The 27503-nt window shown below is 42.8% G+C and overlaps 1 protein-coding gene across 4 annotated transcripts in view; it reads right to left on the bottom strand.

Annotated features, from left to right (window-relative positions):
* The window catches only part of LOC137320273 (receptor-type tyrosine-protein phosphatase alpha), a 258755-nt gene that overhangs the window by 123024 nt on the left and 108228 nt on the right, over positions 1–27503 (bottom strand). For all 4 annotated transcript variants that reach the window (XM_067982065.1, XM_067982061.1, XM_067982066.1 and 1 more), the window contains one exon: positions 443–522. In XM_067982065.1, the coding sequence (XP_067838166.1) occupies positions 443–515 (73 nt within the window). In that variant the 5' untranslated portion in view covers positions 516–522. The remainder of the gene's footprint in view (positions 1–442; positions 523–27503) is intronic.

Below are 27503 nucleotides of genomic sequence, written 5' to 3'. Positions count from 1 at the left end.
AAACAATTTTTATATGAATGAAGCAGATAAGTGAGAAACAAAAAAGGGAACACAAGTACCACATGGAGAAATGGCTTTCATATCACACACCAATACTACTCTTTGTCCAATAACTGTACAATGCAAATAAAGCTAAATTCAGTTTTGTTACACTCCACAGAATGCACAAGTCTCAACCATAAGATTTTCACATCTGATATTTAGAAGTATTTATGTAGGTACATTTGACTCATGTACAAGCAGAAGTATAGTTAGTGCTAATGTCTGTGGAGCTGTTGATTCGAAAAACTTTTTTTTAAATAAAGTGTTGGTGTAGGCTGTGGTATGAGTAAGATTTCTGTATGAAAACTGAGTATGAAAACTGTATGAAAATTCTGTATGAAAACATGTGTGATTATAATGCAGTGTCTGCTCCAAATTCATATTAACTTCCATTTCCTACCTGTTGTGTTCTGTGCTTGGAGGCATGTTAGACCACTGCACAACAGCAGCAAGAACAGAAACCAGAAATCCATGGTAATGCTGGAAATAAAAGTGAAAATGTATCATTTTTAACAAATATCTTTTGCAACATCATTTCTTACTATATCGAGCACAGCACAGTGTAATACACTTATGTTCAAAGTTTAAAATTTCTCTTAAAACTGAGACAATGAATAAAATATTAAATTATAAGAAAACAGTAAAGGATTTTATTTTTCAAAATTACCAGCTAGTACAAGGTAATGAATTAACATGGGGAGCATCTCTACCAGTAAGAGTTTGCTTCGTGCAGATCTGGTTCGATATGCTTGGTGTGCATTCCATGTACCTGTTCCAATTTTCTATGTAAAATGTCTCTTGCCTTCACTTTGAAATGTGATTTCAGTTTCCCACTGAAAGTCTCATTATTTTTTCTTCCTTTACTGTGCTTTACTACTAACTCCAAAATGCAGTGAGCACTGTAATACTAAATGCATCTATTGCTAGTAGCCTATTAGTACAGAAGAACCAATGCTGCTATCTTCAAAAGCCATTTACTGTCTCAAGCAATCATTGGCGAGAAAATGGATTTAAAGCATTTGCTGCAGTCTGTAACTGAAATGGTTCAATAATGGTAAGAAAAAGTATCTAGTTTATTTGAAGAAAAAAATTAAAAGCTAATGTATGTTCGTTAGCTTTCACTGAACCGACGTAGGGAATGAACATACCTCTTCAGGAATTATTTGGATGCAGAGAAACTAACTCAGCAGGGAGGGGTGGCTGCAATTTTATCTTGGAGGGGGCTACGGGTGTGCACTGTCCTTCCCTTCAGTGGGGCTAAAATAAATTTTTCAGGGAGGACGACAGTTGGGGTCCCATTTCCTGCAAGTGCCCTGTTTTTGCGCTCAGTTGAGGGGAGCATTGAAAGAATTAGCAGGTACAGTGTATTTATTCTTTTAAACCTGGTTCACATGTACACCAATCAAAATAAGGAATGATTGGAGATGATGATTTCAGCTGACATTAGCTCCTGGAATTGACAGGTCACTGCACAGCTACTGGATGGCCAGTGTGTGGAAGTGGATTAGCAAAACATCACTTAATTTCAACTCTTGCTTTTCCACCCTGACAGATTTAAAACGGATAACATTTACAGCATCACTACAGGCATAACTGGTATTGTAGTTAAGTGCTGACACTTCTAATATGAATTTTCCCAATGACAAAAGCCTGACACAGGAGCTTTAAATGAATTTTGAGGTGAAATGTTGCGACCCACTGAGCATTTTTGATATATAACTAGACAATCTCCCATGGCATTGGAAGTGTAGTCTTCAGGCGAAGCAAGGTTAGTTGGCAGCAAATAACTGGACAAGAGCTAGAAGGAACGAGAGGGGAAAGGCAGAGAGGGGTTGTGGAGGCAGAAGATGAGAGAAAGATTACAGGCTGGGCGGGGTGAGAAACGGACGACCCAAGGCAGTTAAAGGTTTGGGTGAGGGTAAAATAGAGCAGGGGTAAGGTTGGGGAGAATGGCAGAGCAGGATTAGAAGCTGGGAGGAGGAAGATGGAGCGGAACAGAAGATCAGAGAAGAATGCCTCGGAAAGAGGGGAGAAAATTGAATATGCCGAAGTGGGGCTGGATCTCCGAGGAAGAGGCCACACTGCTACAACCAGCGTCAACAATATAGTACGCCCAGCCGGGATTTTCCTGGGTAGGCGCTGTTTTGAGCCAACATATGCACTGCACACTAGAAGGGTGGTGTACCCAAGATCTCCTGCTGGCCCGCAACAGCATAATGGGGCAGACCGAACGCACGCTGAGGTGCATAATTACGAACATACAGAAAATAGCAGACAGGAAAAGACCCACTGGTCCATCCAGCCTGTCCCACACAGGTGCAGAGGTCCAAGCTGACCGCAAGTTTGGGTGCATATTGGGCCTTCGAGACCCAAGGCTGATTAAAAGGGGCATGGAGAGGCAAATTGGAAGCACGTCTACAGATTCATTGTTTACTGGCTCTAAGATTCTGGGAAGAAGGTATGTGAACATTTTGGATACTCCTCACAGTTTTAAACCGTTTTGATTGAGGTGCTTTAAATGTATGTAAGTGAAGCCTGCCCTAGGATCTAAGTGCTCTTTGCTGGTTTTAAAATTCCATCCCTTGATATTTTGCTGCTTTTCTGAAAGGACAGGATAGCAACAGCATGAGGAAGACAAATGGCTCTGCACTTTGATGATGTGAGCACAGAAGTGCTGCTGGAGGCAGTGCTTTTTTAAAAAAAAGATTTGTTCTTGCGATGTGAGCGACACTGGCAAGGCAAATTTTATTGCCCATCCCAAGTTACTCTGAGTGCATTAAGAGTCAGCCGCATAATGTGGCAATGGAGTCACATGTCGGCCACACTGTGTAAGGGGAAGGACCATGTTCACTTCCCTGATGAACATCAATGAACCAGTTGGGTTTTTACGACAATCTGGCAGCTTTCACGGTCATTTTCTGGTGCTAGCTCCCAAATTATCAGATTTTTGTGTCTTTGCAGGATCTCTTCAGGCTTCCAGAACTGGTCACTCCTAAGACTTACATGACAACAGTCCCCTGAAAAGTAGCAGCACACTAGCACCCCATCACTACACCTAATCTACTCACTCATCTCCCCCAAAAGGCTGTGGATGCTGGGTCAATTCAAATTTTCAAGACTGAGATCGATAGATTTTTGTTATGGTATTAACGGATACATATTAAGGTTAAGTACAGATCAGCCATGATCTGACTGAATGGCAGAACAGGCTCAAGGTGCTGAATGGCCTACACCTGTTCCAATGTTCCTCTATATGTTCCTTCAACGAGCCGATTCTTAAATTATGACACTGGATCTGCTTCAATTACGATCTGTCCTCATCGAACACATTTCTGACAAGAATCAATGAGGAGCTGGAACTGTAGTCAATTTTCCCCACCAAACACAGAGACACTAAGGCCAATTGCAGCACTCTCATTACTGACCTGGCATGAATCTAGTATGTATCACTTTGTTATTCAGTGGATAAATTCACTGAGCTACCAAAGGAGTCTAGATTTGTCCTTTCATTACAACAGCTAAATAGGGAATCCCTCAAGGACATGAATTTGGCCCCACTTTGTTTCTTCATCAACAATCTGGTGAACATGATCTATGGCTTAAGTTATTTACTGATGACCTCACTTTCTATAAAAAGTGGTTGACTGCTCATCCAAAAGAAAAACAGCAACAAAATCACTGCACATAGAAAAGTGTGGGCAAATTGTGCATTAACTTTAATACTAAGAAAAGAAAACCAATAACTATTGAGAAAGGTCGATTATAATGTTGCCCAATTACCTTTGCTCCAGCTCCTTCACTTGGTAATCTATAGTTTCGAAAAGCAGTCGTGACATTGACTGGAGGGAAGATCCGCAAGAAAGCTTAGCGATCATTTCAGGAATAGCATTGTTAAAGCATACTCTCTGCAGTGGGAAATCTTTTGACTTGCTTGCCAATACCAAGTATCAAGTCTTTCAGCATTACCAGTAACCATTAAAATTAATTCCTGATAGGTCTTGTCCTCGTCATAGTTACCTCTGCCTGCACTCTATTGTGCCACCTTATACACACAAAAAGGTTGTTTATAAAAGCTTCAAATAGGGTTGATTTAAACACAATTGTCAAATTAAAAAATAGGAATAAAGAGGCTCATTATACTTTTTGCTTTGAATCTACGCAAATAAAAAAAAAGCTACATCAGACTATAGGGGTGCAGCGGAGACCGCGGCGGGGGGGGTGGGGCGTGCAGGGGAGATCCTGAGGGTCTGTATGGGAACATGTGTAGGCCTTTCAGCCCCTCGAGCCTGTTCCGCTTTTTAATTAGATCATGGCTAATCTGTACTGGAACTACATTTGCCCTCCTTTGCTCCATACTCCTTCATACCCTTACCTAACAAAATCCATTGACCTCAGTCTTGAAAATTTCAACTGACTCAGCATCGATAGCTTTTTGGGGGAGCGAGTTCCAGGTTTCCACTACACTCTGTTAAAAAGTGCTTCCTAATTTCATTCCTAAATGGCCTAGCTCTAATTTTAAGATTCTGCCCTCTTGTTCTGGTTTCCCCCACCAGAGGAAATACTTTCTCTCTATCTACTCTATCAAATCCCTTTATCATTTTAAACACCTTGATTAGATCGCTCCTCAATCTTCTAAACTCAAGGGAATACAAGCCAAGTTAATGCAACCTGTCTTCAATTTAATCCTTTAAGCCCTTGTATCATTCTGATGAATCTGTGCTGTACACCGTGAATCGAGAACAAGTGAGGAATCCATTTTGTTTAAGCCCATGAGGTTAAAAACCTGCAGAACTTTGTGGTCATCTTCACAGAGGGCAGAAACAGCCTGATCAAGGTTGAACAATACATTGATTACATTTAGATCTGAACTTTCTCACAATTCATGCGTGCTAAAAGACTAACTTATTTGTATTATAGCCATAATAGGTACATTCTATGCTTTGCTCAGCACTAGCAGCTCCTACTAGGGCCTGGGACCCTGAGTTGGAAGGAGAAAATTTTGAATGTTGAGCTCAACAACAATAATGTGTCATCTTCTACAGCATATCATCGCTGTGAGTATGGCCATTTAACCCTTAATAAACCTGTAAGTGATTGACTCCTGCTGCTAGAACTTTCATCCTCACACAGAGACAAGGACTGCAGCCTCTGTCTATTCTTACATTCCCTCCATGGCCAGTATATCTTTCCTAAGGTTCTGTACCCAAAACTGAACCCAGTACTCAGATTAGGTCTAACCAAGGCTCTGTACAAGTGAAGCATCAATTCCTCACTTATGAATTCCAACCCACTTGAGATGAGCCAATATTCTGCCTTCAGTAATTTCCGACCTGAGCTATATCCTCCAGTTTCTTTACAGCAGAGGGTGCTGGTCTGATTCTGTCAGTGTCTGGGGGAGAGGAAGAGGTTTGATATTTAAGATGTAGAGCCTTTGACAGAACACAAGTGGGTCTGTGCCCATAGTGTTGGCTTGCTATTCTCCTTAGTGCTTTGTCAGCATTTTCTGTTTTAATGTCATACCTCCTGCGCTTGCAGGATTTTCTTCTTTCTCCAATTTCCCCCATTTTCTCACCTTTTCATTTACTTGGACCAATTCCATGTCCTGCTCCCTTTTAACTACTTGTGCACTTTTGTTCCCTTAATGTCTATTGCCTCACTGATACTATCTTTCATTTTAAAACTGTTTTCTATGTTATCTATTTTTCCCAAATATATTAAAATGCTTGCTTATCTTTTCATTTTCAGTTATGATGAAGGTTATATATTCAGAAGACTGACCTGCCTTATTTCTATGTATTCTGACTGATGTGTACATCCAGCATTTTCTGTTTTTATTTCAGTTTCAGAATGTTTTTCTTTATGAATAATTCATTAAACTTCTGTACATCAAATTATGTTAAGACTCATTAAACAGTTCAAAAATAATTTGCAGTTAGAAAAAAAACTTTCCAAGGCACTTCAGAGATGCAAGGAAAAAACAGACACAAAGCCAAAAGTAGAGATTAAGAGGGGTGACCGAAAGCTTGGTCAGAAGTGGGTTTTATGGACAATCTTAAAAGGACATAAGGGAGGTGATGAGGTTCAGTGAGGGGATTCCAGTGCCTGGGGCCGAGGTGACGGAAAGGCACAGCCACCAATGGTGGGATGAAAGAAGGGGATGGATCTACCAGAGGGCCAAAGTCAGAAGAACAAAGGGGCTTGAACAGGTGGGGCTTGTAGGGCGAGAGGACATTATAGGAGATAGGGAAGGGTGAGGTCATAGAAAGATTTAAACACAAAGATAAGGATTTTAAATTTGAGGACTGGGGGACCCAGAGACAGTGCAGATCACTGAGGTGAAGTTTACAAAGGTGGAAGATGGGAGGATGACCAGGAGAGCACTGGAGTAATTGAGTCTGCAAGTAACAAAGGCCTGAATGAGGGTTTCAGCAGCCAACAGCCGAGGTAGTGGTGGAGACGGGCAACATCACAAAGGTGAAAGGCGGCAGTTTTTGTAATTGAGAAGATATGGGATTGGGCTCAGCTCAGGGCCAATAGAATGCTATGGTTGTGAACAGTCTGATTCAATCCAAGGCAGTGGCCAGGGAGGGGGGAAAAGGATGGTTGGCAAGGGTACGGAGTTTGCAGCAGGGGCCGAAGACAATGGCTTCAATCTTCCCAGTGTTTAATTTGGCTTATCCGAGCTTGAATGTCAGATGAGCAGCACAGAGGCAATGGGATTGAGAGAAGTAGCAGAAAGACAGCTGCGTATCATCAGCGTACACGACGAAGCTGATCCCACGTCTGTGGATGATATCACCAAGGGGCAGTATGTTGACAAGGAAGGAGATGGCCAAGAATGGATCCTTCAGGGGACTCAAGAGATCACTAACACATAAAAGTTACAACACAGAAACAGGCCATTCGGCCCAACCAGTCCGGCGATAACCCTCCATGCGAGCAAATAGTTGTAATCACATTTACCTACCCTGTTTCCATATCCCATCAACCTCTTTCCTTCAATCCACCTATCCAATCTAATCTGGAATGTTGACAGAGGCAGAAATTGTTCGGAGTGGTGAACCAACAGTGCTCGCTGCTCTATAGATTTATACTAACCCACTAACTTACCACAGACTTTACTTCGAGCACTTCCTCAAATAGGAAGTGGAGAAGATCTCAATGTCAGTTCGAACAAAGCTAGGACCCGTGGGAGAAGCGAGAGGAGCGATCTCTCCCCTCGGCCAATCAGATGAGCATGTTGGTACTGGTTCAATGATTTCTCTGATAGCAGCGTGCGATGTCCCTTTAATTTGAAGCTGTCATATCGCCGGCAAACCACTAGGAGCAAGTTCCAGATTTCCACATTTTACTGCGCACGTGCGAACGCCGGAACCTGCTCCTCCATTTCGCCACTAACAACAGAGCGCTATTGAGCTCACCATTATTTTGCAAGCAATTTCTGCCCCAATGTTTCTGCTTCACCATTAACCCTAGAAGTGAATTCCACAGCCACACAACGCAAAGGAAATCCTCGTCCACATACAAAGAACAAGGAGCCATAGATAAAGGGATCAAGGGATATGGGGAAAAAACGGGAACAGGGTACTGTGTTAGACGATCAGCCATGATCATTTTGAATGGCGGAGCAGGCCCGAAGGGCCGAATGGCCTACTCTTGCTCCTATTTTCTATGTTTCTATGATACAAAATTAAATAATCTTAATAAAATCCTGACAGTTACAAAAATAAAAATGGAAGTGCATATAAACCGTTCTATTATTGCTTGTTTAGCAATCGTTGTGGTAGGAACAAAGAATAAAAAATGAAACGTGATTATGTTCAGTATGAGAACAGATTGAACATACTGAAGGTTCAAGGCAGCGGCTCACCACCATTTCTCAAGGGCAATTAGGGATGGGCAATAAATGCCGGCCTCGCCAGCGACGCCCACATCCCATGAACGACTAAAAAAAATACTCATGCTGTAACACAGTTTCACAGGCACTGGCAGCACTCTGGTACTTTGCACAAGTGGCTAGTTTTATGTGTGAAAAGGCTATTCCACAGTCTTCGACCAGCCAACACAAAAAGACGAGATGATCACTTCTGGTAGCTCGATACCACACTACGTGGCTCCTTTACCCACTCAAGCATCAGAAAAGGCCTAAACTGTTTTTTCATTAGAAAGTTATATTTTACAGGTGGGAGTCAGCAAACTATTCTGAAAATGTATTTTTGCTTTGCTATTTTGTTAACTTTAGGAAGGGACAGAAGGTGAACATCCTAATTATCAACATTATTTAAAAGAAATTTTTAGTTGACAACCCATTTTAGTATGATAACATTTTAATATCCACCATGAAGAAGTCAATTAATTTACCACCATAAAAGTACAGTAAAAAGCAAGAACTCCCAGAACAGGTAAAGTACTGTTTTTCAATCTTTACTCGGTCTTCATTTATTAGAAATTAACTCAACTTAAATTGGTGTCAGTGGACATTTTTCAATCCAGAGCTGTAATAATTTATATGGTGATTTTAACTTCATTGCATTAACAGCTTCCATTTATACCCACCGGTTACAGCATGCTATCATATTTTATATAAATGTACACAAAAAAGTACAACAAACACTGATTATCATTATGTACATAAGCCTTTGGCAACTTGTGGTGCCAAACTGTTCTTTGTGCTCTTATAATAGTTGTTGATATAATTTTTTTGTGTGACTGTAACCTCATGTACAAACTTTTGATCTGTTCTATGTATGCACATAACTGAACTTTCTAATTTATCAATACTTAATCAATCACACTCCAGAAACACCAGCTTCCACAAGACGACCAATTATATTCTAGGAAAATATTTGTTGAGATGCAGCTGCCGTGATAGTTTCCCCACTCACTCCGCTATCTGACCTTAAAAGTAAACAAAAAAATAAAAAATAAAAAATAAAAAATAAAAAAAATAAAAAAAAAAAATCGCAAAAAAAAAAACAGATTTACTCGTACATTTCCAACACTATTCATACTAACTGCCTTCCAACCTAACCTGTCCTTTGCTCCTCACATCTAGCACTCTCACCAGAGACGTCCAATCTCTTGCTACCTAAGCCCTTGGCTGTTACTTGCTTCCTGCCTGATTCAAACCAATTCTTCTACTGCTCCTAATCCTCCACTCGAGATTTCACGTCAGACAGATACATATATAATCTCCAATATATTAAAAATCTTATATGCAGACTTCCTATCTACAAAACCTTACTTCCTTTTCTTATGGTTTTGTCACAATTTTACATCAACATTTTCTATTATAAATTTGTATGTATACATTTATAATGGAAACTGTCCATATAAACTTCTTATGCCGTAAATAAATCCTTCCAGTGGATAGCTCTAGCTATTTAACTATAAACAATATAAAATCAAAGTGTTAAATAAAATTAAGCACAGAATTTATGACTTTAAAAAAGGGATTGAATTACATCTGCATGCCGTGAGTCCAATTATCTCCACTGTTAAAGACAGTACATCAGGCTGTAACAAAATATTTGTATACTATTTAATGCAGAGTGTAGTTTTGTACAAAACTCCTCATAAAGCAATATTGAAAATAACATCATTGAATCACTTCTAAGCTGTATTTTAATAACAGGTCAAATATTGCTGACAAACTGAAAATTTGTACACATTCTTTTTCTAAGTAAGGTCTAATCAAGCCATCTCTCCTGGGTATATTAATATTCTATCAGTATAGCACATCCACCTAGAGGGAAAATAACATGCATTTACATAGCACTTTTCAGAAATTAAAATGCCCGAAGGGTCTTCGTAGAGATGATGAAAGACATGGTCAAAGAGGTAGTTTGAGGAGGCTTTGGAAGGTGGGGCAAGAAGCAACAACGCAAAATAGTTAAGGGAGAGAATTCCAGTATATAAGCCAAGAGAGGTAAAGGCTCCATCACCGAAGGTGGCACAGAGGAAGTGAGAATGGAAAGAATTGGGAGAATGGAGATTGTGAGCTGGCACTTGAACGAAGAGGAGGTTCCAAAAATAAAGTGGAATGAGGCCATTGAGGAATTTGTAAATATAAACATTTTGAATTCAAGCAGTGGAGGTCAGCTAAGACACTCAGAGACAATAATGCGGGATAAAACTAATTGGCACTTGGAAAAGTACGCGCTAATAAATTAAAGTCAGCATGGATTTGTTAAAGGAAAATCGTGTTTGACTAACTTCATTGAGTTCTTTGATGAAATAACGGAGAGGGGTGATGAGGGTAGTGCGGTTGATGTTGTGACTTTCAAAGGCATTTGATAAAGTACCACATAATAAACTGGTTAGCAAATTAAAAGCCCATGGGATTAAAGAGACAGTGGCAGAGTGGATACAAAATTGGCTAGGGGACAGAAAACAGAGTATTGATGAAAGGTTGTTTTTCAGACTGGGGGGGGGGGGGGGGGGAAGTATACAGTGGTGTTCCCCAGTGGTCAGTATTAGGATCCATGCTCTTTTTGATATATATTAGTGACCTGCACTTGGGTATAATTTTTAAGTTTGCAGATGACACAAATTTCAGAAATGTAGTAAACAATGTGCAGGATAGTAAGAAGAAAGAAATAGGAGCAGTAGGAGGCCAATCGGCCCCTCGAGCCTGCTCCGCCATTCAATAAGATCATGGCTGATCTGATTCTAACCTCAAATCTAAAGAACACAAGAAGTAGGAGCAGGACCCGGCCACTCAGCCCCTGGGCCCGCTCCGCCACCCACAGGGCCTTGACCGATCCGAACTCAGCTTCATGTCCAATTTCCTGCCTGCTCCCCGTAACCCCTAATTCCCTTTACTTCTAGGAAATTGTCGATTTCTGTTTTAAATTTATTTAATGATGTAGCTTCCATAGCTTCCTGGGGCAGCAAATTCTACAGACCTACTACCCTCTGAGTGAAGAAGTTTCTCCTCATCTCAGTTTTGAAAGAGCAGCCCCTTATTCTAAGATTATGCCCCCTAGTTCTAGTTTCACCCATCCTTGGGAACATCCTTACCGCATCCACCCGATCAAGCCCCTTCACAATCTTATATGTTTCAATAAGATCACCTCTCATTCTTCTGAACTCCAATGAGTAGAGTCCCAATCTACTCAACCTCTCCTCATATGTCCACCCCCTCATCCCCGGGATTAACCGAGTGAACCTTCTTTGTACTGCCTCGAGAGCAAGTATGTCTTTTCTTAAGTATGGAGACCAAAACTGTATGCAGTATTCCAGGTGCGGTCTCACCAATACCTTATATAACTGCAGCAATACCTCCCTGTTGTTATATTCTATCCCCCGAGCAATAAAAGCCAACATTCCGTTGGCCTTCTTGATCACCTGCTGCACCTGCATACTAACTTTTTGATTTTCTTGCACTAGGACCCCCAGATCCCTTTGTACTGCAGTACTTTCCAGTTTCTCGCCATTAAGATAATAACTTGCTCTCTGATTTTTCCTGCCAAAGTGCATAACCTCACATTTTCCAATATTGTATTGCATCTGCCAAATCTCCGCCCACTCACCCAGCCTGTCGATATCCCCTTGTAGGTTTTTTATGTCCTCCTCACTCTCTACTTTCCCTCCCATCTTTGTATCATCTGCAAACTTTGATATGTTACACTCTGTCCCCTCCTCCAAATCGTTAATATATATCGTAAAGAGTTGGGGACCCAGCACCGACCCCTGCGGAACACCACTGGCTACTGGTTGCCAGTCCGAGAATGAACCATTTATCCCAACTCTCTGCTTCCTGTTCGATAACCAATCCTCCACACATGCCAGAATATTACCCCCAATCCAGTGATTCTTTATCTTGAGCAATAATCTTTTATGTGGCACCTTGTCGAATGCCTTCTGGAAGTCTAAATACACTACGTCCACTGGTTCCCCTTTTTCCACCCTGTACGTTATGTCCTCAAAGAACTCAAGCAAATTTGTCAGACATGACTTCCCCTTCATAAAGCCATGCTGACTTTATCCTATTAAATAATGTTTATCTAAATGTTCTGTTACTGTCTCCTTAATAATAGACTCCAAAATTTTACCCACCACAGATGTTAGGCTAACTGGTCTATAATTTCTAGCCTTCTGCCTACTACCCTTTTTAAATAAGGGTGTTACATTAGCAGTTTTCCAATCTGCCGGGACCTTTGCTGAGTCCAGAGAATTTTGGAAAATTATTACCAAAGCATCCACAATCCCTACTGCCACTTTCCTCAAGACCCTCGGATGTAAGCCATCAGGTCCAGGGGATTTATCCACCTTGAGTCCCCTTATTTTACTGAGTACCAATTCCTTAGTGATTTTAATTGTATTTAGCTCCTCCCCCCCTAGAGCCCCCTGTTTGTTCAGTGTTGGGATATTCTTAGTGTCCTCTACCGTAAAGACTGAAACAAAATATTTGTTCAGCATTTTTGCCATCTCCATGTTTCCCACCATTAATTTCCTGGTCTCATCCTCTAAGGGACCTACGTTTGCCTTAGCCACCCTTTTTCTTTTTATATAACTATAGAAACTCTTGCTATCTGTTTTTATACTTTTTGCTAATTTATTTTCATAATCTATCTTCCCTTTCTGAATCAATCCTTTAGTTACTTTTTGCTGTCTTTTGAAGACTTCCCAATCTTCTATCCTCCCACTAAGTTTGGCCACCTTATAGGTCCTTGTTTTTAGTCGGATACTATCCTTAATTTCTTTACTTAGCCACGGATGGCTGTCATTTCTTTTACACCCTTTTTTCCTCAGTGGAATATATTTATTTTGAAAGTTGTAAAATAACTCCCTAAATGAACACCACTGCTCATGTACCATCTTACCCTTTAATCTATTTTCCCAGTCCACTTTAATCAATTCCGCTCTCATACCATCATAGTCTCCTTTATTCAAACTCAGTACGCTTGTTTGAGAACCAACCTTCTCCCCCTCTAATTGGATATGGAATTTAACCATGTTATGGTCACTCATTCCAAGGGGACCCTTAACTAGGACATTATTAATTAACCCTGGCTCATTACACAGGACCAGGTCCAAGGTTGCTTGCCCCCCTTTGTAGGATCAGTTACATACTGCTCAAGAAATCCATCCCTAATACACTCAATAAACTCTTCCTCAAGGCTGTCCTGCCCAATTTGATTTGTCCAGTTAATATGATAGTTAAAATCCCCCATAATTATAGCTGTTCCCTTATTACATGCCCCGACTATTTCCTGATTAATACTTCTTCCAGCAGTTGCAACTATTAGGAGGCCTATATACTACGCCCACTAGTGTTTTTTTCCCCTTATTATTCCTCATCTCTACCCAAACTGTTTCATTATCCTGATCCTTTGTTCCAATATCATTTCTCTGTATTAGTGATTCCTTCCTTTATTAACATAGCTACCCCACCTCCCCTTCCTTCCTGCCTGTCCTTCCTGATTGTTAAATATCCTGGCATATTTAATTCCCAGTCGTTGTCACCCTGCAGCCATGTTTCTGTAATGGCCACAAGATCATACCCATACGTCGTTATTTGTGCCGTTAACTCGTCCATTTTGTTGCGAATGCTACGTGCATTCAGATAAAGAACTTTCAAATATGTTTTGTGACACTTAGTTCCTGCTTTTTCCTTTTTTAACACTTTACCTTTTACTCCATACCTTCTGTCCCTTCCTGGCACGCTTTCCTCTGTCTCCCTGCTCAGGTTCCCAACCCCCTGCCACTTTAGTTTAAACCCTCCCCAACAGCACTAGCAGATTTCAGGAGGACACAGACTGGTGAAATGGGCAGACACATGGAAGATGATATTTAACGCAGAGAAGTGTGAAGTGATGCATTTTGGTAGGAAGAATAAGGAGAGGCAACATAAACTAAATGGTACAATTTTAAAGCAGGCGTAGGAACAGAGACACCTGCGGTGAACATACACAAATCTTTGAAGGTGGCAAGACAAATTGAGAAGGCTGTTAAAAAAGCATATGGGATACTGGGCATTATTAATAGAGGCATAGAGTACAAAAGCAAGGAAGTTATGCTAAACCTTCATAAAACAGTGATTAGGCCTCAGCTGGAGTATCGTGTTCAATTTTGGGCACCACCCTTTAAGGATGTGAAGGCCTTCGAGAGGGTGCAGAAGAGATTTACTAGAATGGTGCCAAAGATGAGGGACATCAGTTAGGTGGAGAGACTGGAGAAGCTGGGATTGTTCTCCTTAGAACTGAGAAGGTTATGGGGAGATTTGATAGAGTCATTCAAATCCACGAAGGGTTTTGACAGCGTAAACAAGGAGAAACTGTGTCCGGTGGTAGGCAGGTCGGTACCAGAGGACACAGATTTAAGGTGATCAGCAAAAGCGCCAGAGGCGACATAAGGAAACTTTTTTTTAAAAACGCTGCGAGTTGTAATGATCTGGAATACACTGCCTGAAAGGGTGGTGGGAGCAGATTCAATAGTAAGTTTCAAAAGGGAATTGGATAAATACTTGAAGGGAAAAAAATTACAGGGCTACAGGGAAAAAGCAGGGGAATGGGACTAATTGGATAGCTCTTTCAAAGAACCGGCACAGGCACGATGGACAGTACAGCCTCCACCTATGCTGTACCGACTATGATTACAGAAGCGATGAGGACTTAGTGTGGTTTAGAATGCTGCTGCTCAAGGTTTCGATCAGGTGAAGTTCAAGAGGCCAGCAACAAATGCACTGAAGTCACACCTGGAAGTGACAAGGGCATGGATGAGGGTTTCAGCGGTGGTGGTGGTGAGGATTGTGCAGAGGTAGGTGATGTGGGAGAGATGGAAATAAGCAGTATTGGTGATAAAAGGATATGTGGTTTGAACCAGCTCAGGGTTAAATAGGAAATTAGTCGGAGATCAAAATCTCAAAGCTGGCAAGGCTTCATGTAACAGCAAGGTCGAGGGGTGGCCACATACGTAAACGGGGAAATAAATGTGCATTATGAGTGAGTACGGCAAGAGAAATCAGGGAGAATTTTTGTAAAGCGTAAAATTATGAATAAGCAGCCTTTATTAAACAACAGCAAAATAGCCAGGGGAATGAGGAGCTATAAAACCTTTTCAAATGATAATTGACTGAACAATTTTCAAATGACACTCACTGTTTACAGATGAAAATGGGAAATTAAATGCTTTTGCCTACAAGTTCATTCTTTATAAATCAGTTCCAGCATCTGAGAAGAATGACACTGTAAATGGTTCTCTCTGCTCAAGTCCCTCTCTCTTTCAAAACTGCCATCATCACACCCTCCTCAAAAAACCCACCCTTGATCCCTTTTTCCTTGAAAATCACAACCCCATCTCCAACCTCTTTTCCTCTCCAAAATCCCTGAAACGTGTTGTCGCCTCCCATCTTTCCTGCAACTCCAGGTTTCAACTCCTACCACAGCATTGGAACGACCCTAATCAAAATCACAAATGACATCCTCTGTGACTGTGACCATGTGCACTATCCCTCCTTGACCTACTCAACCTCTCTGCAGCCTTCAACATGGTTGACCACACCATCCTCCTCCAATGCCTCTCCTCCATTGTTCAGCTGAGTGAGAGTGCCCTTGCTTGGTTCCACCATTACCTGTCCAAACTTAGTCAGAGCATCTCAAGCCATTGCTTCTCTTCCCACCCCTGCACTGCCACCTCTGGAGTCCTGGCCCTTTCCTCTTCCACATCTGCATGCTGCTCCTACATGATATCATCCAAAGGTCAGCTTCCACATGTACGCTGATAACACCCAGCTCTATATCTCCACCACCTCTCTCAACTCCTCCACTGCCTCTGTGTTGTCAGACTGCTTATCCAATATGCAGTTGTGGATGAGCTGCAATTTCCTCCAGTTAAAACACTGTAAAGACCAAAACAATCATCTTTTGCCCTCGCGACAAACTCTGTTTCCTCACACTGGAGGAAGAGGAAGAAAAGAATAACTTGCATTTTTTCAGTGGCTTTAATGTAGAAAAATATCACCAGGCTCTTCAGGAGTCATAAGGGAACAGATGCTGAGCCAAAGAGATTAGGAGGGGTGACCAAAATTTTGGTCAGGGGTGGATTTTAAGAAGGTACTTAGAGAGGGTGGGTGCAGAAGGAGGTGGAGAGTCAGGGGAATTTAGCAATTCAAGAACAACTAAATCGTGGGGCAAAAGGAAGGGGTGATGCACCTGAAGTCAGAGAAAGGAGGTAACAGGGGTAAGGGTTGTTAAGTGGGATACGGTTACAAGAATAGGGAGGGATAAGGTCATGGCCGGGGTGGGGGGAGGAGGGGTCATGTTTAAGGGTTTTATTATTTTTCCACAGGAAGCATTTGAAAAAATGGTTGCAATATAAGTTCTGACGAAAGGTCATTGACCTGAAACGTTAACTGTTTCTTTCTCCACAGATGCTGCCTAATTTGCTGAGTATTTCCAGCATTTTCTGTTTTTATTTCAGATTTCCAACATCTGCAGTATTTTGCTTTTGCTATATTTGTGGTGCTTTAAAGCATAGTGTATTCTTGCAAGCCAAATTAGGAGTTTGATACAACAGAAGAGGCTCATGAGTTAGCTTTGATATTGTTTTGCCATAGACTGTAAATAAGCAATTGGTAAACACCATACATGCACTGTCGCAGAAAGCCTCTGATCCCATTTTCTAGCTGTGAACAGCAAAAAAGAGATTGAAACAGGCAGAGGCTTTTTGAAACCGGAAGATTGCAAAGGCAAGCACGTTTGTTAAAGAGAAAGCGAGGGCTTTTGCTGAGGTGAAGATAGTAAGATGGCATCTTAGTCACGTAAGGCCACTGATGTGGGATAGCGTGGTGTGTTCTTTATTTTGTATTGTTATGTGAAGATAAATTTTACGGATTGAATTAAATGAGTCCATCATAATGTATGTACATCTTACTGTGGGAAAAAAATCAGCTTAACAATTCATATCTGGCCTCGTCTCAAGTATTTGCTTGGTCCACCTTTGGGCAGATTGATGTATACATGTAGAAGATACATATATCCAGTCCAAATAACAAAGGGGTGCTGTTATTATGTCCCTTGGTTATGTGATCATACAAAGGACAGTGAGTCAACTCGCATAAAAATATGTTCAGATGCTTACAGAGTGACCGATGCCACTGAATCCGAGCAGGCATATATGCCAGAGCAGAATTTGTAACAGGGGGATTTAAACAGAAGAATGAGAATTGAAATTTAAGGCATTGGTGGGCTGGGAGCAAAGGGGAAGCGGGGTTCTGACAGCAAAGCTTGGATGAGCTGAAATTTATGGATGGTGGTGGATGGAAGACCAGCTTAGAGAACATAGAGTCTGGAGATGACAGATATTTCAGCAGCAGATGGGATAAGGCAGGCAATGGTACAGAGGTGAAAGCAGGAGGTATCCGTGATGGAGGTACAAGAGATTGAAAGCTTGGCTTGGGGTTGAAAAGAATGCAGAGGTTGCGTACAATCTGGTTGAACCTGTGCACTCAGTGTACTGAAGGCAGTTAGTTACACATGTGGGTGGTACTTGATTTTTGGATGCTGCATCGAGCAACATCCCAATCTGCCTCAAAGATTACTCCATCACAAAAGTGTACGGGTTCTTCTCAAGGACTCCTTAACAACATACCATACTATTCCGTAGAGTAGCAAAAAGCCCAACAGCACATTTTTCCTTTGCCAGGAATGGATTTGTTTTCTTGCCTGCAGGAAATGTGTAGAATGAATAATGACTGCCACCCAAGGTTCCAAGGGTACCAAGTAGTTGCAGGTCTATATACCCATAGAAATGGGCTGGGGTGTGTGGCACTGATCATTGACCAGGACCGATTCGCCTTTGAAGTTGGTGTCTCCTCAACTAACCTTTTCTGGGCAAAGAGGTCTAGGTCTTGGCTTCCATGTACAATCCTCAAAAGCTGCACGATACTGAGCACTAAAGCACCTTCAAGGCTGCAGATAAGTCTCTGGATGGCCTTGCAAAAGTTTTCTGAGTGTTCTTTGCTCCTTATGGATGACTGAAGCAGGTGAAGCCTGGAGTTACAACAGTGGTGCAGATCCCGTTGGCCATGATCTTCCTTTCTGAAGTTTCACAATTTATGTGGCAGCATTATGGAATTTAAAGTGACAATTTACTGTTGGGGAAACCGAAACTAAGGCTTTAAATGTGATATTTATAGTAGAAAACAGCAGGCAAATCATGTATTTGCCTTTTGCTTGCTCCTATAAGTGGGGTGTTAGCAGGAGGAGGTAAGGTAAAATGGGGAAGAAATACAGAACTGTTCATCACATACAGATCAAAGCACAAAAGAATGATTGTTATTCTGTAGTACACTGATTCAATGACAGCATCAGTTTCTCACATGATAATCCAATAATGCTGAACATTCAAAAAACAGATCACAAACTCAAGAACCACCAACACATGACTGCTAAACAAGACTTCCAGTCAGCTCAATCCTGCACTATCTGCTTTTCAATTCAAGATCCATATTCCTTTATACTCTGTACAGGAATTAACTAATTCTCACAACAGCATAGTTGATGAAGGCAATGCAAAACTGAGTCATACAGACCAAAAAGATCCAGACTTGCTTCCTGGTCTGTGTTGATTTAGCTGTTTTCAGCCAGGGTGGAAGTAGGGTACTACAAATGGCTTCGACACCCTTGGACAAGGGAAGGAAAATCTGCCAGATTCCTGTTCCTAATTGCTATCCAACGATTCCTGCTGAAAAGCGACTGTTTATGCACATCAAGAAAGCAAAGTAGGATCAGCTGCAATGTTTGTCTGATAAATAGCTTACCAGTCCTCACTGTCTGGGTTCAAAAATGATGAATCGTCATTTGGGTAAAGTACGAAGAGGCAACAGGCCGTACAACTATATTCCAGCATGAGCTGACACATTCAGGAAAGAGAAGAATATTGAAGGAGGAGGTTTTTTTTATATAAAGTTAACCAGAGAAGTACTGGACACAAATGACATCCTGTGAATGTGGCAGTGGTGTACTATTATTCATCGTTCAATTAGACTTCTCTGCAGCCTTTTACAAGGACTACCACACTATCCTCCTTTAACGCCTCTCCTGCACTGTCCAGTCCACTCTTATCTGTTCAATCATAGCCAGAGCATCTCCAGCAATGGCTTCTCTTCCTGCCCCGTACCACTACTGAGTCTCGCAAGGATCTATCCGTGGTCCCCTCATCATCTTGCTGCTAGGCGACATCATCTGAAGGCATGGGGTGAGTTTCCACATATACACTGGCAACACCCACTCCACCATCCCTCTCAACCACTCTAATGCCTGAGTTGTCAGACTGCTTGTCTGACATCCAGTCTTGGAGAAGCAACAATTTCCTCCAATTCAACATTGGGAAGACCGAAGCCATCATCTTTGGTCCCCACCATAAACTCACACCCTCGCCACAGATTCCATCCCCTTCCTGGCCAAAGACAACCGAATGCAACCTCGGCATCCTTTTGACCCCATATCCTCTCCATCACAAAGACCACCTACTTCCTGTCTGTGCCGCTGCCTCAGCACTTCTGCTATCAAGACCCTCATCCGAGCCTTTGTCACCTAAACTCAAACATTCCAATGCTATCCTGGCCAGCCTCCCATTTACCCTCAAAAATGTTCAGCTCATCCAAAACTCTGCTGCCTGTATCCTATCCCACGCCAAGTCTTCCACACCCATCTCCCCTGTGCTTGCTGACTTACATTGGCTCCCAGTCCCCTAACACCTCCTAATTTAAAATCCTCATCCTTGTGTTTAAATATCTTCATGGAGTCACCCTTCCATATCTCTCTAAATTTCTCCAGTGCTACAACCCTCTCAGAACTCTACATTCCTCCAACTCTGGCCTTTTATGCATCCCTCACTTCTTTCGCCTCTCCATTGGCGGCTGCATCTTCAGCCGACTGGGCCCCATGCTCTGCAATTTCTTCCCTGAACCTCTCCGCATTTCCATCTCACTCTTCCTTTAAGACCCTCTGTAAAATCTAATTCTTTGACCAAGTTTTTAGTCACCCTTCCGAATATCATCTTTTGCTCCAACTTATGTTCTTATAAGTTGACACCGAGCCAGAGTAGGCCATACAGCCCCTCGAGCCTGCTCCGTCATTCAGTAAGATCATGGCTGATCTTCAACCGCAACTTCACTTTTCCGCCCGATCCCCATATCCCTTGATTCCCCTGGAATCCAAAAATCTATCTATCTCAGCCTTGAATATACTCAATGGCTCAGCATCCACAGCCCTCTGGGGTAGAGAATTCCAAAGATTCACAACCCTCAGTGAAGAAATTCCTCCTCATCTCAGTCTTAAATGGCTGACCCCTTATCCTGTGACTATGCCCTCTAGTTCTAAATTCTCCAGCCAGGGGGAACAACCTCTCAGCCTTTACCCTGTCAAGCCCCCTCAGAATCTTATATATTTCAATGAGATCACCTTTCATTCTTCTAAACTCCAGAGAGTATAAGCCCATTCTACACAACCTCTCCTCATAGGACAACCCTTTCATCCCAGAAATTAATCTAGTGAACCTCAGTTGCACCGCCTCTAAGGCAAGTATCTCCTTCCTTAGATAAGGAGACCAAAACTGTACGCAGTACTCCAGGTGAGGTCTCACCAAAGCCCTGTACAATTGTAGTAAGACTTCCTTACTCTTGTATTCCAGCCCCCTTGCAATAAAGGCCAACATGCCATTTGCTTTCCTAATTGCTTGCTGTACCTGCATGCTAACTTTGTGTTTCTTGTACCAGGACACCCAAGTCTCCCTGGACACCAACATTTAATATTGTTTCTCACCATTCAAGAAATATTCAGTTTTTCTATTCTTCCGACCAAAGTGAATAACCTCACATTTCCCTATATTATACTCCATCTGCCACCTTCTTGCCCACTCACTCAATCTGTCTATATCCCTTTGCAGACTCTGTCCTCCTCACAGCTTACTTTCCCGCTAGCTTTGTATCGTCAGCAAACTTGGATACATTACACTCGGTCCCTTCATCCAAGTCATTAAAGTAGACTGTAAATAGCTACGGCCCAAGCACCGATCCTTGCGGTACCCCACTAGTTACAGCCTGCCAACCCGAAAATGATCCTGAAACTTTTGTCTGATTAAACTTCTAGGCAGCACCTTGGGATGTTTTTGTATATTAAAAGTGTTATATAAATGCAAGTTGCTGGTGTTGTTGTGGCATTTACCATGAATTTCCCTTTCATTTAACAGTTCAACAGACAGAGAGCAAGTTTACTTCATTCCAAATTGACAAATATTTTAGGAAATGTACATCTCACGGCAATGGGGAAAAAAAATAACTTTTGTGTTTCACTGCATGTGATTGAAAAAGAGCTACATGTGGACGGAGGCCAAAAGCTTTCTTCCAAATATAATTTACTGCCTAACTATGTACATCAATCCAGAATTGGTCATTTAAAATCTAAAGCTCATCTAAAAAAAATCAGAGTGCAATGAAATCAAAAGACAAGACGTTTTCACATTCAAGCCATGTAGATGGTACAAAGAAGACCTGATCCCCAGTATTAAATACTGAGTTACAAGAAAAAAAACTGGAGAGACTTCATCTCTTCAGCCTTGCAAGGCATCACCTGAGAGGGGACCTACAGAAGATATTAAATTGCATTGATATGGTTACTCTGGAACACTCCCTCCAGGTATGCAGGATACGAGAACAAGGGACACAAATTAAAACTAATGAAAGGGAAATTCATGGTAAATGCCACTTGGAATGGTCTTCTGGGTACTGGCAAGAGCCTTCGATTCATTGAAGAGACAGATGTGATACGGAGAACGAAGTTTTCTTTATTTTGGATGGATGAGCAAAAATTGGCAGAATGGCATCGCTCATACGTATCTATCTTGTGTAGTGCAGATTTCGCAGTTCCTACATTTGGCACTAACATGCACATCTCACTTACCACTTATGTAGCAGTGCTTCAAAATCTTGAACTGGACTGACAAGCCAATCCTCTCTCTTTCAATATTGTGCAGGTTGGATTAGCATGAATAAAATTACCCCAAAGAAGTTTACCAGTCTGCATGTTTTTGGACTGTACCCAAAGCAAGAGTTGGATTTTGTCCACAACCTATCAAAGAGTACTATAATATTGCAACCCTGAGAAGATGAGTTTGCCAAAGGTAATAAATAAAGCCATGTCTTCTCAAGGTTCCTGACCTCTGGGACAACTGTTTGAATTCAGCCCACAGGTTGGCGTTGAGAAATACTGTTTGGGCAATGCAGGAGCTTGACTTTGTATCTGATTCAGAACTGCTGTCAGCCAACATTGGATAAAAGCATAATGGAAAAAACATTCTAGGACGTTCTTCATTTGGAGCAACATAAAAATTCACCTCAGATGTACTTAGAGAAGCGGGGGGGGGGGGGGGGGGGGGGGGGGGGGGAAGAACAGAAAAATATTACTGGAATATGGGGCTCAATTTTAAGAGCAAATTCCAGGTGCACTGGGGGAAGGGGGGCAAAGAAAATTAAAGAAATCCAGAGCAGGCAGGACTCCCGGCTCCAATCCGCTGAAGGACGTGAACGTCCCGGAAGTCCCGCCAGCAATTAAAGCCAGCAGGACGATATTTAAACAAGCAATGTACCTCAGGTACTAAAGATGGCATATCATAGAATCATAGAAAGTTTAGGGCACAGGAGGTGGCCATTCGGCCCATCTTGTCCATGCCAGCTGTGCAACGAGCTACCCAGCCTAATCCCACTTTCCCACATTTGGTCCATAGCCCTGCAGGTCACAGCTCTTCAGGTGCACATCCAGGTATTTTTTTTTAAATGAGTTGAGTGTTTCTGCCTCTACCGCCCTCTCAGGCAGTGAGTTCCAGACCCCCACCACCCTCTGGGCTTCCAATTCACGCCTAGTGACATCCTTTGTAAGGAGTTTATTTATTTATTTTTTATAATGAGAAATACAATTTTATTTAAATTTGCTTAGTTTACTTTTCATTGATCCGGCCCTTCAAGCCTGGTGAAGGGCCGGATCAATGAAAAGTAAACTATGTAATTTAAATAAAATTACATTTCCCATTGTAAAATAAATAAACAAACGTACCTTACAAATGATGTCTCTCTCCGCCCCACCGCCCCCACGCTCCGATGTCTCTCTCCGCCCCACCCCCCAACGCTCCGATGTCTCTCTCCGCCCCACCCCCCCACGCTCCGATGTCTCTCTCCGCCCCACCCCCCCACACTCCGATGTCTCTCTCCACCCCCCCACACTCCAATGTCTCTCTCCACCCCCCCACGCTCCAATGTCTCTCTCCACCCCCCCACGCTCCAATGTCTCTCCCCTCCCCAATCTCAGACGACGTCTGATGTCGTCCCCCACCCCCAACAATGTCCGATGTGTCTCTCACTCTCCCTCCCCCTCCCCCACCCCCAACCACTCGGATGCGCAGCTCCTGTCAGCAGCCTGGGTACGAAACCCGGAAGAGGCTTTAATTGGCCTCATTAGGGTTGCGATCAACCCGCCAATTTCCCTTCCGGGTTTGGCACCCGCAAATCAACCCCCACCCCACTGCCATTTTAAAATTGAGCCCATGAATTATAAGATGCATCATCTTTGGAACAATTCAACAACTTCATCCTTGCACTGCCATCAAACTAGTTTGTGCCTGGTTCAGCAGTATTTGAAGTAATAGATTAAATGAAAGGTTAGCATAAATGTCTTTACACATAAGATGGTTAGAGTGTGGAATTCTCTCAACAAAACACCATTGAAGCATAAATTCTTTAAAAAGGAAATTAAATGGCAAGTAACATATGTGCCAGACAAATGCCAGGCAATGGCCAAAGACCCGTATGGGTCCCAGCTATGCCTGCCCTTTTGTGAGATACACGGCACATTCCTTCTTCCAGTCCTACCCAGGTCCCCTCCCTCACCTCTTTTTCCAGTACATTTATGACTGTATCGGTGCCGTTTCATGCTCTTGCCCTGAACTGGAAAATTTCATGAACTTGGCTTCCAATTACCACCCTTCTCTCACTTTCACATGGTCCATCTCCGACTTCTCTATCTCCATTTATAATAATAGGATTTGGCAGAGTCAGCATGGATTTATGAAAGGGAAATCATGTTTGACAAACCTATTGGAGTTCTTTGAAGATATAACTAGTGGAATAGATAAGAGGGAACCAGTGAATGTGGTGTATTTGGATTTTCAGAAGGCTTTCGATAAGGTCCCACACAGGAGGTTGGTGAACAAAGTTAGAGCACATGGAATTGGGGGTAATATACTGGCATGGATTGAGAATTGGTTAACAGACAGAAAACAGAGAGTAGGAATAAACTGGTCTTTTTCAGGTTGGCAGACTGCGACTAGTGGGGTACCGCAGGGCCGCAGCTATTCACAATCTATATCAATGATTTGGATGAGGGGACCAAATGTAATATTTCCACGTTTGCTGATGACACAAAATGTGAGTTGTGAGGAGGATGCAAAGAGGCTTCAAGGGGATCTCGACAGGCTAAGTGAGTAGGCAAGAACATGGCAGATGGAATATAATGTGAAAAAATGTGAAGTTATCCACTTTGGTAGGAAAAACAGAAATGCAGAGTATTTTTTTTTAAATGGAGAGGGGTTGGGAAATGTATATTAGCCTTTATTACAAGAGGATGTGAGTACAGGAGTAAAGATGTCTTACTGCTATTATATAGGGCCTTGGTGAGACTGCACCTGGAGTATTGTGTACAATTTTGGTCTCCTTACCTAAGAAAAAATATACTTTCCATAGAGGGAGTGCAACGAAGGTGCACCAGACCGATTCCTGGGATGGCAGGATTGTCGTATGAAGAGAGATTGAGTAGACTAGGCCTGTATTCTCTGGAATTTAGAGGACTGAGAGGTGATCTCATTGAAACATACAAAATTCTTACAGGGCTCGACAGGGTAGATGCAAGGAGGATGTTTCCTCAGGCTGGGGAGTCTAGAACCAGGGGTCAGTGTCTCAGAATAAAGGGTAGGCCATTTAAGACTGAGATGAGGAGAAATTTCTTCATTCAGAGGGTGGTGAATCTTTGGAATTCTCCACCCCAGAGAGCTGTGGAGGCTCATTGAGTACATTCAAAACAGAGATCGAAAGATTTCTAGATATTAAAAGGCATCAAGGGATATGGGGATGGCGCAGGAAAATGGCGTTGAGGTGGAAGATCAGCCATGATCTTGTTGAACGGCGGAGCAAGCTCGAGGAGCCGGAAGGCCTATTCCTGCTCCTATTATGTTCTTATTTCTGGGGATAGGTTGTCAACCAATATCTATTATAAGCCCACCGACTCCCACAGCTACCTTGATTACACTGCCTCCCACCCCACTTCCTTCAAGGACTCTATTCCCTTCTCCCAGTTTCTCCGTCTCCGTCACCTCTGTTCTGACGATACCACCTTCCACACCAGTGCTTCACATATGTCTTCCTTTTTCCTCAACCGAGGATTCCCCTCAACTGTAGTTGACAGGGCCCTCGACCGTGTCTGTTCTATTTCCCGCACTTCAGCCCTCACCCCTTCTCTTCCCTCCCAGAACCATGATGGGGTCCTCCTTGTCCTCACCTTCCACCCCACCAGCCTCCACATTCAACGTATCATCCTCCGCCATTTCCACCACCTCCAGTGCGATCCCACCGCCAAACACATCATCCACTCCCCTTTCAGCATTCTGAAGGGACCGCTTCCTCCGCGACACCCTAGGCCACTCTTCCATCACCACCAACATCCACTCTCCTCCCCACATCAACTTCCCATGCGAGAGCAAGAGATGCAAACCCTGCCCTTCCCACCGTCCAGGGCCCCAAACACTCCTTCCAGGTGAAACAGCGGATTACTTATACTAAATTGAAAGAAGTACACCGTATCTGCTGCACACAATGCGGTCTCCTCTACAATGGGGAGACCAAACGCAGACTGGGTGATCGCTTTGCTGAACACCTCCGCTCTGTCTGCAAGCATGACCCTGACCTGCCGGTCACTTGCCATTTTAATTCCCCTTTCCACTCCTACTCTGACTTCTCTGTCCTCGGGCTCTTACACTGTTCCATTGAAGCTCAATGTAAGCTCGAGAAATAGCACCTCATCTTTCGTTTAGGTGCTTTGCAACTTTCGGGACTCAAAATTGATTTCAATAACTTCAGATCATAACCACTGCTCCCATTTTTTCGGTCAGTTAGCGTGAGTAATGGTTCTGCTGCTGCCATTTACAGCTACTCCTGATCAATCTTTTGTTTCTTTACCTGTCCCATTACTACCCTCCTTGCCTTGCACCATCATCCTCGGTCATTCAATCACTTGTGCCCTCTCCCTATCACAGACCTGTCCTTTTGTTCTTTCCTCCCCACCCCTCCCCTTCCCTGGCTCCGTACGTGCTCAAAAACTTTAACCCTTAACATCTTCCAGTTCTGACGAAATGTCTTTGACTTGAAGCGTAAACTCAGTTTCTTTCTCTACAGATGCTGCCTGACTTGCTGAGCTTCTCCAGCATTTTCTGTTTATTTCCAACAAGAGTCTAACCACCTCCCCTTGACATTCAACAGCATTACCATCGCCGAATCTCCCACCATCAACATCCTGGGGGTCACCACTGACCAGAAACTTAACTGGACCAGCCATATAAATACTGTGGCTACAAGAGCAGGTCAGAGGCTGGGTATTCTGTGGCAAGTGACTCACCTCCCGACTCCCCAAAGCCTTTCCACCATCCACAAGGCACAAATCAGGAGTGTGATGGAATACTCTCCACTTGCCTGGATGAGTGCAGTTCCAACAACATTCAAGAAGCTCGACACCATCCAGGACAAAGCATCCCACTTGATTGGCACCCCATCCACCACCCTAAACATTCACTCCCTTCACCACCTGCACAACATGGCTGCAGTGTGTACCATCTACAAGATGCACTGCAGCAACTTGCCACGGCCTCTTCGACAGCACCTCCCAAACCCGCAACCTCCACCATCTAGAAGGACAAGGGCAGTAGGCGCATGGGAACACAACCACCTGCACGTTCCCCTCCAAGTCACACACCATCCCGACTTGGAAATATATCATTGTTCCTTCATCGTCGCTGGATCAAAATCCAGGAACTCCCTGCCTAACAGCACTGTGGGAGTACCTTCACCACACAGACTGCAGCGGTTCAAGAAGACCTTCTCAAGGGCAATTAGGGAAGGGCAATAAATGCCGGCCTTGCCAGTGACGCCCATATCCCATGAATGAATAGCTGCTTGGAAAATACTAAAGGGAATATTGGCAAAAGGCAGAAGAATGGAGTCAAACTAGATAGCAAAAACAACACTGCAGACTTGAAGGTGGAATGGCCTGTTTCTCTGCTTCAACATTCTATGATTCCTACAATACAGGTGGTTTCTCAAATCAGTCTTTTTTCACATGCTGTGCAGACAAAATCCTGTGGAAACAGACACCAGTTTATTTTAAGCTGCTTTTAGGTGTTTCAGTTCAGACATTGCA

Source organism: Heptranchias perlo, chromosome 1 (assembly GCF_035084215.1).
Source record: "Heptranchias perlo isolate sHepPer1 chromosome 1, sHepPer1.hap1, whole genome shotgun sequence".
NCBI lineage: Eukaryota > Metazoa > Chordata > Chondrichthyes > Hexanchiformes > Hexanchidae > Heptranchias > Heptranchias perlo.
The sequence above is the reverse complement of the archived record's forward strand: the minus strand, read 5'-3'. Positions and strand labels throughout refer to the sequence as shown.